At 37.1% G+C, this 20,219-nt stretch overlaps 1 protein-coding gene across 2 annotated transcripts in view; it reads right to left on the reverse strand.

Moving 5' to 3' along the window:
* Positions 1 to 585: 585 nt before the first annotated feature.
* WBP4 (WW domain binding protein 4) overlaps positions 586 to 20,219 on the reverse strand; it is a 34,532-nt gene continuing 14,898 nt past the window's right edge. Inside the window, exons 9-10 of one of the 2 annotated variants that reach the window (XM_081215137.1) lie at positions 19,355 to 19,518; positions 586 to 3,892 (exon numbers count right to left, since the gene is read on the reverse strand). In XM_081215137.1, the coding sequence (XP_081071263.1) occupies positions 3,682 to 3,892; positions 19,355 to 19,518 (375 nt within the window). In that variant the 3' untranslated portion in view covers positions 586 to 3,681. The remainder of the gene's footprint in view (positions 3,893 to 19,354; positions 19,519 to 20,219) is intronic. The other variant, XM_081215138.1, reaches the window with a different exon arrangement.

Below are 20,219 nucleotides of genomic sequence, written 5' to 3' on the forward strand. Positions count from 1 at the left end.
ATAGGGATAACATTAAATCTGTAGATTGCTTTGGGTAGTATGTCCATTTTAACAATATTAATTCTTCCCATTCAAGAGCATGGGATATTTTTCCATTTCTTAAACCACCTTCAATTTCTTTAATGTTTTATAGTTCTCAGCTTGCCTTTCACCTCCTTGGTCAGGTTTATTCCTAAGTATTTTCCTTTTTTTTTGATGTGATTTTAAAAGGGATTGTTTTTTTTTACTTTCCCTTTCTGAATTTCATTGTTAGTATACAGAAATGCAACCGATTTAACAGTTTTATACTGATAGACCCTAAGGTTTTTTCAAATTGCTTATTTAGAAATATTATATTAGCCTTATGCCTGTCATTTCTAACATGTATGAGAGTACCTATAATAAATTTCTGGAAGAATTACCCAGTTAATAGATATGTGCTTTTAAATTTTGATATTTTGAAAACTTTATTAGAAGTTGTATCCATGTGTACTGTTCTACAAATGTACATGTTGGATATGACATGGTAAAAATAGGTGTGGCCACAAGAGACGAGAATGAGGCTTGGGAGGAAGTTTATTATACTCACAGATCTCAGAGAGGAGGTGATCACGTGCCACCCAGGGCTACAGGGGAAACACTGGATTTGGCAGAAGATGGGAACAAGGGGAAAGTCTAGGCCAATGTCTTTATCAGGGTTTGTTTAGAAGAGGCGAGGTAGGGTAAACAGTTTAGGATTGGCTCGCCTGAACAATTCAAGTGGTCTCTGGGCTACAGAAGTGGCCTCTAGTTGCCTGGTATCTGGCCCTGGGATGATTGTAGGGCAGAGGGAATATATGATTGGTGTGTGAGAATTAGCTAAGGAGGTGGTTGGGGCCACAGACTTGGAATTGGCTGGTTTGTATGTGAAAGATGTGCTCCCGGGCAAGCCCTTTGTTCTAAGAAGGGCTAACCTTGGGAGAAGCAGTCTCTCAGCCTGCAAACTTCTTAAGGTGTAAAAACATAATAAAATACAGAAAAATTTAAAAGATTAATGCATATATTTTAACAGTGTACAAGATCACCTATTTTCTCACAACTTCACCAACATTAACAAATTGATGTTTGGTAATCTGGTGAAAAATGACATCCAGTTGTAGTTTTGAGTCATCTGTATTTCTTATTTTTGCTCTTTTTCTTCTATTTTCTCATTCATTCACTAAAAAATATTAACTGCTTACAATATGCCATGTACTTACGATGTGGGCACCCTCAGAAAGCTTACATTTTAAGAAATGAATAGGACCCATTAGAGAGAAAACTACACTTTAGAGAGACATAAAAAAACTGACTAACTGAAAGGACAATTGTTGATAGATGAGAAGAATCAATGTCAGAAACAATTATGGCAGTTATTACCAACTCAGTAGGTGTGGTATGGGATCACAGAGTTTTGGGGGGAAGGCAGAGGTGGCAACTTGAAATAGTGAATAGATACGAACATTTTTAAACCGAAAGGTACTATGAGGGTATCTGCTTTGCCAGATGTTAAAACATACTATGAAAGCACAATAATGAAACCAGTGTGGTGCTGGTACAATAACAGACAACCAGAAACAAACTCTAGTTTATATATGATGTGTGAGCAAGTACCATACTATTTTAATTATTACAGTTTTTCAATACTTAAAAATCTGGTTGTTTCCCCCAGTACAGTTTTCAGAATTTATAAAAATTGCATTAAAAAACAAAAACTGCTTTTGACTGTTTGGATTATGCTTCTTTGAATACGATTTCATCCAGAAAGCAGACCTCATAGATCCAGGTGTCATAAGGGTTATCCACATATACCCACAATATTAACATGCTTAGCGAAAAAAAAACAAAAACAAAACAAAACAAAAAAACCCCCCCACAATGGCCATGGGGGAGGGGTCAGAGATTACTGGGACTTTTTTTTAAACACTTATTTCTCTATTGTTTAGAATTTTTATATATAATAAAAATACCTTGACTTTATAATCTCCTAACCATACAAAAATATAGGCAAAACAGTATAACAGAAAGGTGTAATGGTAGACATGATATCAAATATTTAACTTTTGCAAAAATCCAGTAATTGAAGCTGGTATATTCTCTACTTATTCTTTCAAAGCAAATAGAAAAGTATTATTTTTCATGATTTGATTTACTAAAATTTTTGTGTTTGTCAGGAGTCTTTTCTGAGCAATCCTTAAAACCAGTTTCAGTTTAAGGTGAATTGCCTTTAAACTTCTGAGAATACTGTCTTGTTACAAACGTAAAGGAGATAATTTAAAGAATGCATCAAAGAGAAACACTTTACATAATGAGGTGTGGTTTTAAAAATGTCCTCAAATTGTTTATTTTGTATGAGCTAAATATGTGGGTAAAGTATAGCAGTACTCCATTTATATCTTATCTTTTCCAATTGAGGAGAGTCAAGCACCAAAATGCCCTGCTTATTAGCTAGATGACAAATGGGCTTGGAGAATGTAAAATACTTCTCTATAACACTATACATTCGTGAAATAGCCAAGTAAGTATACTGAACAAATATAAAGACAAGTCTCCAAATACTATCTATCTCACCAATGCTAAGGTGACACTGATCAGTATTAGAAGAAAAAAAATTTAATTTACTCTTTCATAAAGTTTTTAATAAGCTATAATTTTCTTACATGTACACTATTAACCTTAAAAAGACAAATACTACCAAATGTTAACTACTGTACAATTTATAAAAAATATAATTTTAAGAATTTGGAATAATAAAGGGAAGGTACCTATTTCAAATGGATTAAATAAGAAAATGCCACTTTTTAAGAAATTTCACCAGGAAATGGGAAATTTCCAATTTGTCTAAAGGAACACCAAAACCTTTTACTGACGTCAGAGACCTTGCTATTTTTATTCAAGACTTCATCTACACAGTTTCAAATAAGCCCTAAAAAATATTTTCCAGTACATATAAGGCCGCTACACACAGTACATGACGGGAAAAAAGGACTCCGTCAGAATGAGAAGTCATGAAGAACAGAGATATGTCTTGCTCACCTTTACATCTCCAGTTCCTAGCACAGTGCCTGGCTCAAGGTGAAAATGCTTAAGCAATGGTTGTTGCTTGGCATTGAACCAGGCAGATACACCCTTCTACCTTTGGTTCGATTTTCATTCCATATTAAGCACGACCTGAGTGGCAGTCCTGGTTCTTGGCCCTTGATGTTAAGCTGAATAAAGTAAGCCAATATGCATACACTTTCTACATCAGTTCTTCTGACAGGATCCTCAGCACTGACTCATCACGGGCTGTGAATCTTCTCTTATGTGGTCTAATTCTTATTTCTTGGATAATATCAGCATGCAAAAGTAATGCATTTTCAGTGCAGTACAAGTATGTTCATATGAGTAAGAATGGAATAAAGGCCTTTCTTTTCCATGTTTTAAATAACAGATACATAGCATCTTATGACATAATTAGCAATTTTTAGACACTGAACATAATACACTGTATTACAATGCGATGTGGTAGGCTTCCATTTTAGGAACAAAAATCAATTTCACATGAAAAAAGATTTATTTTACATTTAGAATAAGTCTAAATTTTTAGCATTTAAGTACTGTAAAATAAACAGAGAGGAGCTTTTAAGATGTATTGTCTCCATTCTGTCCAAAAAGCCTGTACAAAAAGCTTTTTTTTTACAGTTATTGATCATCACCTCGTTGCCTTAAATTTCTAGATTTTCCATTTTCAATTCTTCTCTTTTTGAAGACTGGGGCCACTCCATCTGCCACGACTCCAAGAGAAGTGACTGTTTTTTCTTTAAAAACCACTTTGGGTTCCCCACCAACATCAGCCTCTGAAGTTGGTACATATTCATTTTCAGTGCTTGGAAGTTCCAAATCTACCTTCTCACTGGAACAGAAAGTAAAAATAGAACCATTATTTGACAGAGTAAGATAAACTTTCACCTAATGTGGGAGCCCACCAAAGCCTCAAGGTCATCTTTCTAATGATAATAATAGAAGTTAGAAGCTGGTCATTTTGGAGTAGGAAACTATTTTAAAATACTGATTTTATAATATTATTTAAGGTACTGAGCACCTGTTGATGTGGACACATGAGGAAAAGTCCCATCTATTCTTTTGTTCCTGTTGGGTGTATCATTGAAGGAAATGCTTGTACTTACGATTAGCAGTATAAGTTACACAGGTGGATAAATGAGAAGTATCTTTGGAAACGGATTTTGCCGTGGACTGACAAGGACTCTGGAGGCTTACACAGCACAAGACGAAAACCATGGAATCTCAATGTTCTGGTGTAGCAGACTCCGTGAGACTGTTTGCCTAGCATCCCTTTTCTAGCACTAGCCCTTCAACTGTCCACTTGGTTAGTATGAATAATCAGACGACTAGTCCAGAGCTCAGTACCTAATTAATATGAACCTATCATAGTACCCTACTGTCTACATAGTCAACTGGTTTGTGAAAGATCAAGTAAGTCACACCATACCCATCAGTCCCGCCCATGAGCTTTTTGAACATGGACCAGAAAGACCATTATGTTTAATGCTCTAGTGGCTAAGAATATAAAACCTGTTGGGAACCATATATTCTCCTATTTAGAGAAAGAAGTTCTGCAGAGATAGAGAATAAGGCTGGCATGCAAAGAAAAGTAGGATGGGAGATGGAGAATCCTGCCAGTGTTTCAGGCCTGGTTCCAATAATTCGTGAGGCCCGATTCCTACCCCTCCTACAACTTGCAGGTAGAACCTTTCTGGGAATCTTTGAACTAATAACCTCTTTTTAAAATTTAAGGTAACTCAAGTTTCTATCACTTGAAACCAAAAGATTACCTGGTCAGCATGAAAGGAAGAGTGATGACAATAGAGAAAAGGGAATAAAAAGTAAAGGTATGATTTAAATGTTAGAAGTCCCAGATATTATATTTCCCAGTTGAGAAACCCCATCTAAGAAGAGTGAAGATTAGTACAGATCTACACTCCTCAATCTCAGAAGAACCCAGGTAATGTAGTCATTCATCTTGATTCCTGGAAATAAAGGGAGAAAATCCTTTCCTGGAGGCCAGGAGAAGTTTGAAAGGTTATGGTAGATCTACAGTAGTAGTTAACTCTAATAACAGCAGCTCTAGTGAATGTCTACTATAAACCAGACAATGCACTAGGCACTTGGAATAGAAATATTCTCTTTTTATTTGGGGTCTTCTAGTTAGTGTCTTTTTTAGCACTAGAACTCCTTTTAACTTTTTTTCCCTTTTGGGAACCACCTCTTCTCCCTTCTGAGTTTTGAGCTTAATTCAGTTCAGGTCCAGTCAGAATTCACCGTGGTTAGCTCAGTAATAGGAACTGGGTATGTGATGAAAGCTAAGCAGGACCACTTTTGGAACTCGCAAAGAGCACCTCTTTTTTGCTGGGGTCTCTAACTGTAAGTATGATATAAGCCTAAAGCTTTGCTGTCAAGTGGGGAGAGCCTGTGAGAACGGCAGTCAAGTCAGAGGAAAGCAGAGACAAAAGTCAGAGACATTCACAGTGATTTCTCATCAACTACGGCTCTTGACAACTGCAGTTTAGAGATAACATGATTTTTAGGTGTTTGCTTAGAGTTTAAATTTAATATATGCTATTCAGTTCAATTATCTTAAAAGTACATGATCACAAATTTGCTTCCCTCTCACACAGACCATATAGAAATGTCTATGGTGGTAGAACTGAGAGATCTTTTTATGTTCCATCTTATATATACATGGGTAAAAAAACAGGTTTAAAAGAGGTCTCTAAGCATTGTAATAATTTTTTTTTAAATGTAACAATAGTTAGGAAATTTGCTAGGATTGCAAAAAACAAAATAAATGAGAATATAAGTACAAAGAATATAAGAACAAAGAAAATTCTAAATCAGTGATGGATAGTTCAAAACTATAAAAACCAAAACCAAAAACTATTCTATATAATATAAAACTTGAGGAAGAAGCTATCTTGGTAGATCATGATGTTAAATAACATTTCCTCAAAATCTGACGAGGGGATGCAAGAAATAGGAATTCTCACTGGAACAGGTCTTAAATCTGATTTGTTTTGAATAGAGATGCCTTCCAAACTTTATTGTATTAAAAATATATGTTAGGGCCTCCCTGGTGGCGCAGTGGTTGAGAGTCCGCCTGCCGATGCAGGGGACACGGGTTCGTGCCCCGGTCCGGGAGGATCCCACATGCCGCGGAGCGGCTGGGCCCGTGAGCCATGGCCGCTGAGCCTGCACGTCCGGAGCCTGTGCTCCGCAACGGGAGAGGCCACAACAGTGAGAGGCCCGCATACCGCAAAAAAAAAAAAAAAAAAAAAAAAAAAATATATATATATATATATATATATATATATATATATGTTAAATGCCATTTTTGTTTGCTTTTCCTACTTCCCTGTTTTCCCTTAGATTGCCAATAATGGTGCTTTCCAAGAAGGCTAGTAGCCCCTGAAGTTGACGGGGTATTCATGCTTGGCTTTGTATTTTTATGTTTTTACAGGAGTGGAAACTGAGGCTTAGAGAGAAGTTAAATAACTTGGTCAACTAAACTGTTATGGTAGTAATATTACTTGGATTAAAACCCAGGCCTGTGTTGATCTAAAACCTATATTCTTCCCCCTAGACCACTCTGCTTCTGGGTGAAACTAAGAAATTCCATTAGCCAAGCAGAGAAAGATTTTGAGTAATGAAGAACAGTAGGGTTTGGTTGCTGGACAAATGAATCCCTGTCCAAGAAAATCTATGAGAGACTCATTTAATTTCACAATCTTGGTGTTTTGTGTTGTATTTTGATAAAGTGATCAAGTCATAGTATTACTTCTTAAGTGGGATTATGGGAGAGATAAAATAGAAAGAGTCCATTTTTGAAATCATGGTCCTAGGGAATTCCTAAGTGGAAGCTAACAGAAGTGGCAGTGAAGTAGGATATACACCCATGTGATATAATCAGAGGAAAAGAAGTTTGTATTTGAAAGAAAAGAGTCTGCAAATAAAATATCTTACAGAGAATACACCTTCTTTTCAAATAACTTTAGAACAGTTACAAAAAATAATTACATAAACACTTCCTCAAAACCATGGTCATTTCCAAATTCAAAATGTAAAAACTGTAAAGGTTATAATACCTGAACACAATGTAATAAAGGTGGAAAAAACCCAAAAAAACTTCCACCTATGTAGAGATTGAAAAATAAGTCCTTTTGGAAAACCACCAAGTCAAAAGAGTAAGCAAAAACACAATATTAAATTGTTCCAAAAACAATGAAATCAAGGAATCATCACCCAAAATTTATGTGATATATGGACAGAATTATATTCAGAGACAATACAGCTTTGACTATTTTCATTAAGAATAAGAACAGACCCCTTCCTCACCTCCTGTCAATAGTCTTAAGTGTTCCTCTGGAGAAAGAACAAACACAAAGAAACTTAAGAAAAGTCAGGGGAAGAAAATTACAAAAGTAGAAATGAAGAAACAGAAAATCCATTAATAAATGGATATGTAATAAAATACACAGTTAAAAATAAGAGCTGATTCATTAAGGAAAAACAAATTTAAAAAGCCTTTAGTGGAGACCCCAGTCTTCATTCCCACAAAATGATCAACAATTAGATAGCTATCCATGAAGAAAAACAGCTCTAGGAGAGCTCTGGAGTCCATTTAAGAAATTTAAGCAACACAGTGGAACAAAATACCATGAGAATAATTGCAAAAAAAAGATAAGAAAGACAACTTCACTTTGCCTGCATCATCCCATCCCCCGAGCTGACACTGCTCAGAGACAAGAGGAAACCTCCCAGTTGGAAACAGTTCCCGACAACATGAAAAGAAGAGTGGGTGGGTGACCAGCTGATACAGCCTTTTGGGCCACTGCACGAAGGTCCTGCTTAGGTTTCACTCCACCCACAATGGTGAAGGTGAGACGTATAGAGACTGCTAGGAACAAGGAAAACAATCAGGGACTACCAAGAACAGCCATGCAGTGGGAGTGATTGCAGTTCACGGTGACCTGCTCTACAGGCAAACAAAGGAGCTTTTGCCACTGAAGAAAGAACCAACAGACATCACAGCTGCTGCAGATGCCCTGCAGATTTCACCAGGTATTGTGCTGCACAGCTATTAGCTTTCACTTCTGTCAGCTGCCTCAGTCCCTTTGCCCTTGCCACTGCCAGAGCCCGGGAACCACACTGCAGTCAGCTCAGGCCTCCGTGCAAGATGGCAGCCTAGACTCCCATGGCTGACCCCACTGCCATTTGCATGTTTGGGGCTAGCCCCACCAGCTCTGCACTTGCATGGTGCTGCGCTGACACCCATCACCAGCCTCTACTGCAGGGCTTAGCCTCAGGGGGAGATTGTGCAGCCATGGGAAAGCACCCCGACAGCTAGGGTCCCTGAAGCTGTCAGTGAATGTGTAGTTGACTCTGGCCCTTGCTGCCTGCCTGGCCCCTACTACTGTGTGTCTGCAACTGGCCCTGACCACTACATACACAGGCATCTGTAGCTGGCCCCGCAGCCGAGTGCATGTTCACCACCAGAGCTGGCCACCACCACTGCCTGTCCTGGTCTCTAGCTGCTGGACCTGGAAGTGCTGCTGAGGACCCCAACAGCCCTTGCAGCCACTGTGGAACCCCTGCAGTGTTTGCCAAGAACCACGCAGTTGTTGGATTCTAGTGACCTGAGCTAAAGTGATAACACCCCCCCAGACCCACTGCTGCCACATGCACCCTTGGCGCCCGGTACCACCAGACCTGCTCCAGTGTGCCCCACCTGCAGATGGAAGTTCTCCCATACTGACATTAGTCTATAAAGTCTACAAGAGGTTATTCCTTTTTCAAATGTGTAGACACCTACACAAGGCTGCTAGGTTCACCAAGAATCGGGTAAAACTGTCTCTACCAAAGGAATACAGTAAACTCCCAGTAACTAGCCCAAAGAACTTGAGACCAGGAACTATCCAACAAAGAATTCAAAAAAAACTGTTCTACAGATGCACTGAGAACTATAAGAGAATACAGGCAAACAATTTAATGATACCAGGAAAACAACAGAAGAACAAAACGAGAAATTCAACAGAGAGAGAAAAAACATAAAAAAGAACCAAACAAATTTTGGAGCTGAATAGTACAATGACTGAACTGTAGCATTCAATAGAGAGCTTCAACAGCAGACTAGACCAAGCAGAAGAATCAGTGAGTTTGAAGACAGATCATTTGAAATTCTGTAGTCAGAGGAGAAGAAAAGAGTGAAAAGGATGAAGAAACCCTATGGGACTTTTGGGACACAATCAAGAGAAATAATGTATGCATCCTTGGAGTCTCAGAAGACGAAGAGAGGGAAAAAGGGGCAGAAAGATTATTTAAAGAAATAATGGCTGAGGGAATTCCCTGGTGCATCAGTGGTTTGGACTCCGTGCTTTCACTACCGAGGGCACAGGTTCAATACCTGATTGGGGAACTAAGATCCTGCAAGCCACATGGTGTGGCCAAAAAAGAAAAAAGAAACAATGGCTGAAAACTTGCAAAATGTGGGGGGAGATTTATGGGTCCAAGTTGAAGTTAGTAGGTCGCCTCAAAATTTCAATCCAAAAAGATCTTTTCCAAGACACATTTTACTAAACCTGTCTAAAATCAAAGAATTTTAAAAGCAGCAAGAAAAAAGAATTTCTCTCATACAAGGGAATTTCATAAGGCTATCAGCAGATATTTCAGTGGAGACCAGGATGATATATTCGAAGTGCTGAAAGAAAAAAAAAAAAGCTAACCAAAAATACTTTACCAAACTAAACTGTCCTTCAGAAATGAAGGTGAGATGAAGACTTTCCCCCAGGGGCTTCCCTGGTGGCGCAGTGGTTGAGAGTCCGCCTGCCGATGCAGGGGATGCGGGTTCGTGCCCCGGTCCGGGAAGATCCCACATGCCGTGGAGCGGCTGGGCCCGTGAGCCATGGCCACTGAGCCTGCGCGTCCGGAGCCTGTGCTCCGCAACGGGGGAGGCCACAACACTGAGAGGCCCGCGTACCACCAAAAAAAAAAAAAAAAAGACTTCCCCCAAAAAACAAAAAAATAACGGGCTTCCCTGGTGGTGCAGTGGTTGAGAGTCCACCTGCCAATGAGGGGACATGGGTTTGTGCCCCGGTCTGGGAGGATCCCACATGCCGCGGAGCGGCTGGGCCCGTGAGCCATGGCCACTGGGCCTCTGCGTCCAGAGCCTGTGCTCCGCGACGGGGAGAGGCCACAACAGTGAGAGGCCCGCGTACCACGAAAAACAAACAAAACAAAAAAAAAACGCTGAGGGTATTCATCATCACTAAAAGTGCCTTATAAGAAATGCTGAAAGGTTGCTAATTACCAACATGAGAACACACAAAACAATGGTAAAGGTAAGCAAGAGTCAGATACAAAACAGTTTAATAATAATATGGTGTTCTGTTAATACTTAACTCTAGTATAAAGGTTAGAGGGCAAAAGTATTAAAAATAGCTATAGCTAAAACAATTTGTTAATGTATACACAATATATAAAGATGTAAATTGTGACATCAAAATAATACTGTAAATCAACTACACTTCAATAAAACATTAATGGGGGGGCAAGTGAAAAGGTACTTTGTGTATTCAACCAAAGTTGTTATTAGCATAAAACAGACTGTCATATATATATGATTTTTCATATAAGCAGCATGGTAATTAAAAGCAAAAACCTAAAATAGATTCACAAAAGATAAAGAGAAGGAAATAAAAGCACACCACTATGGAAACTCATCAATTCAAAAAGAAAGGCAGCAAGAGAGAAAAAAAGGAAAAAGGGAACTACAAAACTGCCCCAAACCAATAAGATGGCATTAGTAAGTCCTTATGTATATTAATCTAAATGTAAATAGATTTAATTCTCCGATCAAAAGGTACAGAGTGGTGGATGGATAAAAACACAAGAACCAACTATATGCTGCCTACTAGAGACTCACTTCAGATTTAAAGACACACATAAGCTCAGAGTTAAGGAATGGAAAAGGATATTCCATGCAAACAGAAACCAAAAGAGGGCAGGGGTAACTATATTTATATCAGACAAAATAAACTTTAAGCCTAAAATGGTAACAAGAGACAAAGAAAGTCATTATATAATGATAAGGGGGTCAATTCATCAAGAAGATGTAACAACCTTAAATATATATGTGCCCAACACTGGAATATATTAAGCAAAAACTAACAGGTATGAAGGGAGAAATAGACAACAACACAGTAACAGCAGAAGCCTTAAATAAACCACTTTCAACAATGGATAGATCATCCAGAGAGAAAATCAACAAGGAAACATCGGACTTGAACAATACTTTAAACCAAATGGACCTTACAGACATATAGAGACCATTCCGTCCAACAGCAGCAGAATACACATTCTTTTCAAGCACACACAGAACATTCTCCAGGACAGATCACATAATAGGTCACAAAATAAATCTTGGCAAATTTAAGAAGACTGAAATCATACCAGGTATTTTTTCTGACCAAAACGGTAAAAAACCAGAAATCAATAACAGGAGGAAAGATGGAAAATTCACAAATATATGGAAGTTAACACACTCCTGAACAGTTAATGGGACAAAAAGGAAATCAAAGGAACTCAAAAAATATCTTCAAACAAATGAAAATGGAAACACAATATACCAAATCCTACAGGATGCTGCAAAAGCAATTCGAAGAGGAAAGTTTATACTGATAAATGCCTACATTAAGAAAGAGATAGATCTAAAAAAAACAACCTAACTTTACACCTCAAGGAACTAGAAAAAGAACAAACTAAGCCCAAAGTAGCAGAAGGAGGGAAATAACAAAGATCAGAGCAGAAATAAATGAAGTAGAGACCAGAATAATAGGGAAGATAAGAAACCTAAAAGCTGGTTTATTGAAAAGAAAAACAAATTTGACAAACTTTTACCTAGACTAAGAAAAAAAGAGAAGACTCAAAATCAGAAATGAAAGAGGAGACATTAAACTGATACCACAGAAATAAAAAGGATTGAAAGAGACCACTATGAACAATCATACACCAACAAATTGGATAACCTAAAAGAAATGGATACATTCCTAGAAACATACAACCTACCAAATGAATTGTGATAAATAGAAAATCTGAACAGATCAGTAACAAGGAAGGATACTGAACCAATAATTAAAAACCTCCCAACACAAAAAAGGCCAGGACCAGATGGTTTCACTGGAGAATTCTATAAAACATTTAAAGAATAATTAATGTCAATCCTCCTCAAACTCTTCCAAAAAACAGAAAAGAAGAGAATATTCCCAAACTCATTACAGGAGGCTGGCATTACCCTGATACCCAAGCCAGATAAGGACACGACAAGGAAAGAAAACTATAGACCAATATCCTCGATAAATATAGATGCAAAAATTCTCAAAATATTAGCAAACTGAATTGAACAGCACATTACAAGGATCATACACCATGATCAAGTGAGATTTATCCCTGAGATGTAAGGACAGATGGTTCAACATTTGCAAATCAACTGATATTGACTGAAACTGAAAGATAAAAATCTTATGATCATCTCAACAGATGCAGAAAACGCATTTGACAAAATACAACATCATTTCATGATAAAAATACTCAACCAATTGGGAATAGAAGGAACATAACATCACAAAGGCCATATATGACAAATCTACAGCCAATATCATACTCAATGGTGAAAGACTGAAAGCTTTCTCTCTGTGATCGCAAACAGGACAAGGGTGCCCATTCTTGCCACTCCTATTCAACATAGTATTGGAAGTCCTAGCCAGATCAATCAGGCAAGAAAAAAAAAGGCATCCAAATTGGAAAGGAAGTAAAATTATCTCTCTTTGTAGATAAGATGATCTTTTATGTAGAAAACCCTAAAGACTCCCCCTGCCCCCTTCCCCCTCCAGCAAACTGTTGGAACTACTCAATAAATTCAGTAAATTTGCAGGATACAAAATCAAAACACAGGAAATTCCCTGGAAGTCCAGTGGTTAAGACTTTGCGCTTCCACTGCAGGTGGCACGGGTTCGATCCCAGGTCAGGGAATTAAGATCCTGCAAGCTGCACAGAGTGGCCAAAACCAAAATCAAAATACAGAAATCAGTTGCATTTGCATACACTAACAACAAAACATTTGAAAAAGAAAACAATCCCATTCACAATGCATCATAAATGATAAAACAGTGATAAGTTTAACTGAGGTGGTGAAAGGTCTGTATACTGATAACTACAAGACACTGAAGGAAATTGAAGACACAGACAAATAAAGATACCCTGTGTTTATGGATCAGATCAATTAATATTGTTGTAATGTCCATACTACTCAAAGCCATCTGTAGATTCAATGCAATCCTGATCAAAATTCCAATGGTATTTTTCACAGAAATAGAAAAACAATCCTATAATTTTTATAGGAACCACAAAAGACCCCAAACAGTCAAAGCAATCCTGAGAAAGAAGACCAAAGCTGGAGGCATCACACTTCCTGATTTCAAACTATACTACAAATCTTTAGTAATCAAAACAGTATGATACTCTCATAAAAACAGAAACATAGACCAATGGAAAAGAATTGAGAGCCCAGAAGTAAACCCTCACATGTAGGGTCAACTAACATTTGACAAAGGAGCCAAGACTATTCAATAGGGAATATATATTCTCTTCAATAACTGGTGTTGGAAAAATTGGGTAACCACATGCAGAAGAATGACATTGGACCCCTATCTTACATCACTCACAGAAATTAACCCAAAGTTTATTAAAGACTTAAACAAAAGAAATGAAACTGTAAAACTGCCAGAAGAAAACATTTTAAAAAAGCTCTACCTGACACTCGTCTTGGCAATGATTTTTTGGATATGACACCAAAAGCACGGTCAACAAAAACAAAAATCAACAAGTGGGACTACATCAAACTAAAAGCTCTGGGCAGCAGAAGAAATAATCAACGAAATGAAAAGGAAACGTACAGAATGGAAGAAAATATTTGCAAATCATATATTTGCTAAAGGGTTAATATTCAAAATATATGGAAAACTCATAACCCAATTACAAAATAACCCCAAAGAATCCATTTAAAAAATGGGCAGAGAAAATGAATAGACATTTTCTGAAGAAGACATACAAATGGCCAAAAGGTACATGAAAAGATGCTTGACATCACTAATTGACAGAGAAATGTGAATCAAAACTGCAATATCACCTCATACCTGTTAGAATGGCTAGTATTAAAAAGACAAGAGATAACAAGTGTTGGTAAGGATGTGGAGAAAAGAGATACCTTCAGCACTGTTGGTAGAAATGTAAATTGGTACAGACACTATGGAAAACAGTATGGAGGTTCCTGATATTAAAAACAGGACTACCATATGATCCAAGATTCCCACCTCTGCATATACATCCAAAGGATATAAAAACAGGATCTTGAAGAGATACCTGCACCCCCATGTTCACTACAGCATTATTCACAGTAGCCAAGATATGGATAAAAAAGATGTGGTATATACATACAGTGGAATATTATTTAGCTATGAGAAAGAAGGAAATCTACCATCTGTGACAACATGGAGGGACCTTGACAGCACTGTGCTAAGTGAAATAAGACAGAGAAAGACAAATACTATATGATATCATTTATATGTGAAACCTAAGAAATCCAAACTTACAGAAACAAGAGAACAGAGGTGGTTACCAGGTTTGAGGAATGGGGGAAATGGGGAGATCGAGCAAAAGGTACAAATTTCCAGTTGTAAGACTATTTGGGGGAATCTAATTTATAGGATGGTGATTATAGTAATCATACTGTGTTACATACCTTAAAGCTGCTAAGAGACTAGATCTTAAATGTCCTCACCACAAAAAAACCAACCAACCAACCAACCAACCAGAAACATGGTAATTAAGTGTGACATGGAGGTGTTAGCTAACACTATTGTGGTAGTCATTTTGCAACATATCAATCAAATCAACACACTGCACACTTGACTTATTTATTTATTTTGGCCGCACCGTGTGGCTTGTGGGATTTTAGTTCCCCGACCAGGGATTGAACCCAGGCCCTCGGCAATGAGAGTGTGGAGTCCTAACCACTGGACCACCAGGGAATTCCTATGCATACTTTAAACTTACACATGTTATATGTAAATCATAGTATCTTAACACAGCTGGAAAAAAATTCTTTAACAAATATCATCCCAAAAGAATAAAAAAGTTTACAATGTGAAAGGATTTAAAAATAATTGAAAAATTTAAACATACAAGAAGTTTAATGTATTACCATATGTTTTAACTTTTAAGCCCTTGATGAAACACAAGATTTTAGGGGAAAATATGAATTACTGAAACTGACTAGATGAAGCTACTTCCTACCCCTGCCCCCTAACACCAGCTGCAGCATGTTAACAGTGACTGAGTGCTTAGGTGTTCTAGGTACCAAGTATGAACACAGTGATAAGTGTGTTAACTTGTTTTTTTTCTAGTTTATTCCTCACAATAAATTAGAAATTAGGCAGGAACTATTATTATCCCATTTTACAGATGAAGAAATTGAGGCTCATGTAGATTAGGCAACTTGCCTAATGTCACATAGATAGTATCCAAGAGACTGAAAAAGCTATCAAAACTTACCTCCCCCTAGAACTCCAGGACCAGAAGATTTTACTAGTGATTTTTTAAAAAACTTTTTAATCCCAGGGAAACTATTAACTGTTTTAGAACATTAAAGAAATGGAAAGCTACCTAATCCATTTTATTTAGCATAAGTCAGATACAAAAATCTCATAAAATTATCATACATTTAACAAAAAAAAAAACAAAACTAAACCATAGACCACCATTTCCCAATCAGTTTTCCACATCAGAGCTATGGCTACTGAAATTCACCAAAATCTATTTCTGATGATAATCCTTGAACAATCCAGAAATAAAGCACACTTCCTTAACATAATAAAGATTATCTATCTTAAGCCAATATAATCCTCAATATAAATTTTAGAGACATTTCTATTGATATCAGCAACAAAACAGATGTGTAGAAATGCCCACTCCCCTTATTATTATATAACATTGGGCTTAAAAATGTAACTAAAATAAATAGGACATGAAATAAATTAGGAAGTAGTATCAACAGAAAAAAATCAAAAAATATTTGCAGACAAGTTTCTACATGGAAAACCCAAGACTCAAAAGAGTAAGTCTTAAAAATAATAAAATAATCAGCAACATAATTGGACACATAGGCTTTTTCACACCATAATTACTGGTTTACAAAATAATGGAAAAAATGGACTAAATCTGCAATTAAAAATAGCAAAATATATAAAAATTTATTCAGGTACTTAATAAACATGTACTAAGCACCTATTATGTGCCAGTCACTGTTTTTAGTCCTGGGGTTACAGAAATGAATCAAGTAGACTAAGTGGCTACTTAGCTTACATTCAAGAAATGCAAGCATGAGACTTACACAGAGGTAGCTACAAAAGCCAGAGAGAGAATCCTACAAAATGACTTGAGTAAAAAGAGTCATGTACAACATTTTTTGATGAAACTATGAAATATTGAAAACACATCAATTTTTGCCAAATTCAACAAGTATAATTTATTTGTAATATTTATATAAATATTGTTGAACACTTGCAAATGATTTAACATGGAAAAAATGGGAAGAAACTACTTAAGAAAATGTGGGGAAAAAAAATACAGGGATACACCACCAGATATCAGAACATACCATATAAAAGGATATAGTTAAATCATAGTAATTAAGGCTTTATGGTATTGTCACAAAGATAGATGGACCAATGGAACAGAATAGGTAGCCAGAAACAAACTGGTAAATTTAAGAATTAAACACAAGATAAAAAAAAATGCAACTTAAAAATGGGGAAGAATGGTACTGGCAAAATCGGTTTGCCAGGTAAGATAAAAAATTATTTTACAATCTCATCTCGGGACTTCCCTGGTGGTCCAGTGGTTGAGAATCCATCTTACAATGCAGGGGACACCGGTTCGACCCCTGGTCAGGGAACTAAGATCCCACGTTTCGAGGGGCAACTAAGCCCACGTGCTGCAACTGCTGAGCCTGTGTGCCACGACTACTGAGCCCGCATGCTCTGGAGCCCACGTGCCACAACTAGGGAAAAGCCCACACGCCACAACTAGAGAAAAGCCCACGCACCGCAATGAAGAGCCCGCGCACCACAACTGAGACCCGATGCAGCCAAAGAATAAATAAATATTAAAAAAAACTCATCTCATACAATGTATCAAAATTATTAAAGATGGATTAAATAACTACATAAAAGATGGATTAAATAATTACATAAAAATGGGGGCTTCCCTGGTGAAACAGTGGTTAAGAATCCGCCTGCCAATGCAGGGTTCGATCCCTGGTCAGGGATGATCCCACATGCTGTGGAGCAACTAAGCCTGTGCGCCACAACTACTGAGCCTGTGCGCCACAACTACTGAAGCCTGCGTGCCTAGAGCCTGTGCTCTGCAGCAAGAGAAGCCACAGCAATGAGAAGCCTGTGTGCAGCAACGAAGACCCGACACAGCCAAAAATAAATTAATTAATTTAAAAAATAATAATAATTACATAAAAAAGAAGTAAGACCACACAAACCAGGAGGAGATACAAGTATAAACTTGACTTTTGGATGAAAAAGGGTAGTATCAATAAAACAGATCACAAAGGAAAAGAAAAGATACCAGACTAAACATTACAAAGTTCTACACATCTAAAACCATTATAAGCACAATTAAAAGTCAAACTACAAATGTGGAAAATCCACCATAACTACTACTAATAAATGGTTAGCTTCTGTGCTACATAAGGATCTTATGCAAGTAAGGAAAGACTAATACTTCAATAGAAAAATTTGCAAAGACTATGAACAGACAATTCACAGCAGAGTAAATACAAAACACTGATAAATACAGGTATATGAAAAAAATGTTTCAACCTCACCAGTAAATCTACTTAGGAAGTCAGACACAATCCATCACATATTAAACTGGCTGATGTTAAGAATAATGGCTTTACAGTAAACTTATCACATGGAAAACAAAATACTCAAATTTTAAGAAATCTCAACTTTGATGTACAGGAGATATTGGTATAGGAAGACCATCCTCCTATTTTAAGTCACTTAGGAAATCACTTAGGGGCTGAAGTAATCAATGTAGTCTATTATTTCTGCAACTTCAACATATACAGTCAATATCCTTACAGTCCCTGGCACTATGTAGCATTAAATACACATTTCCTAATATTTCATTAAGTAAAATAAAAGCTGAATATTTAATAAAAACATTTTAATAGTTCAAAGCTATATTATGGTACAATATCACTAAGGAATCAATTCTTATTAGAACAGTATATAAAGCTGTCCAAAACTTGTATTACTCCGTCTTCTGAAAAAACATGACCTTTTCATTAAAGTACAGTTTTTTGGTTTGTTTTTTTTGGCTGCCCGCATGGTATGTGGGATCTTAGTTCCTCGACCAGGGATCAAACCCAGGCCCCCAGCAGTGGAAGGGCAGAGTCCTAACCACTGAACCGCCAAGGAAGTCCCCTAAAGTACAGTTTTAACAATGAATAATTTCACTATAAAAGTATGCATGGAACAGTTATATTACATTACCATTTCAAAGCATTAATGTTTGGAGAAAAACTGCTTAATTCATATAAGTACTTTTTTCCCACCTGAAGATATTTTTTAAGCATTTAAGAAACAGCAATGTGTGAAGCTGGGGGTGACATTTTTCATTGTGTAAATGATCCTAAGACAATAGCTGATATGAACACGTAAGCTAATAATGTAAACCAGGTATCATCTCTACCATCATCTTGTTTAGTTGATAAAACAGCCATTTTTTGAATAAAAACTTAACAACTTAGCTAAGTGTCACAAGCCATTTTCAATACAGTAACAAAACAAGAGCTTTTTTCTTGCCTTTAGATAGATCCCATGAAGCATGTACTGAATACGCAGGTATTTGTTTCTCTGATAGAATAACGATGGTTGAGTGTGAGAATGCACATGTGTGTATGGTATGTTAGTGTGGGAATTTGTGGCCAATAGAAATGTCATGTCTTAGTAAGAATTAAAACAATCATTAGTTTACTTTAAAAAAATAAACCTTAGCTTACATTTTAAAATATTTAATTAGAAAAAACAAAACCATTCTAGAAATAAAGGAAATGAGCTACACTTTTAATGAGCACCTTATTCCTGAAATTAGGTACTGCAATTTATGGAAGTAATGGGACGTAAAATACCTGTAATAACAGTGGCATTAAGTTTCAGGTACTTACTGGGACTCAACCTCTTGTTTAATTTCTTGCCACTCTCCATATGGGTTTGATTTTTTATGAGCTTTGGGTTTTTCTTCATTTGGACCTGATGAGTTCTTCCCTTGGGTATCTTTTTCTTTCTGTGTTTCTGGTTCAGTTCCTTTATCACTGTTTTTATTTTTTTCCTGAAATGTCAAAGTTAAGAAATAATGAACTTCAAGCAAAACTGCCAGGACCAAAAATTTCTTTAACGTAGTCTTGGTATTGATTTATAAATAATACATTAACTCAATAGTTCAAATTTGCACGTAACACAACAAACGTACATAAAAGAACTTCTTTAATGCTTGATTAGGTTTTTCATTAAGTCTAAAATGCTAACACATCATGGCCAAGGCTGTTTTTTAAAATAATATAACATCATCCTATTAATGTTCTACCCCCCTCAGAGACATACACTGGCCTTTTATCCTCTCTGCTCCACTTTATTGCTTCTCTCCTTACTTACATGTCCAACAGTGACCTCCCTTCATACTGTGCCCCTTTTGAATTTAATGCCATGTCACTGGACCCTTCTATACCCATTATCTATTTAAAGAACTCCCTCAACAAATTAGTGTTAACTGAAATCCATCTTCATGTTGAGGACACTGCCAAAACCTCACTGGCCTGTACAACTGGTAATGATGTGAAATTAGAACAAGACACACCCCTGAGGTAGAAGTAGCTCCCAAGGAGCCCCTGGCGAGGGCTGGTGCTTTTACGGCGCTTTTATCATCTGGGATAACAAAGCCCCGTGGCCCGGGTTAGCGTGTGGACCATGCATTAGATTTCAGCCTCTTCGTAAACTGCACAGCCATGGGTGGCAGTCCTGGAACACTGTTCC

The sequence above is a fragment of the Mesoplodon bidens genome, assembly GCF_964165515.1.
Source record: "Mesoplodon bidens genome assembly, chromosome: 17".
In the NCBI taxonomy this organism is placed as follows: Eukaryota; Metazoa; Chordata; class Mammalia; order Artiodactyla; family Ziphiidae; genus Mesoplodon; species Mesoplodon bidens.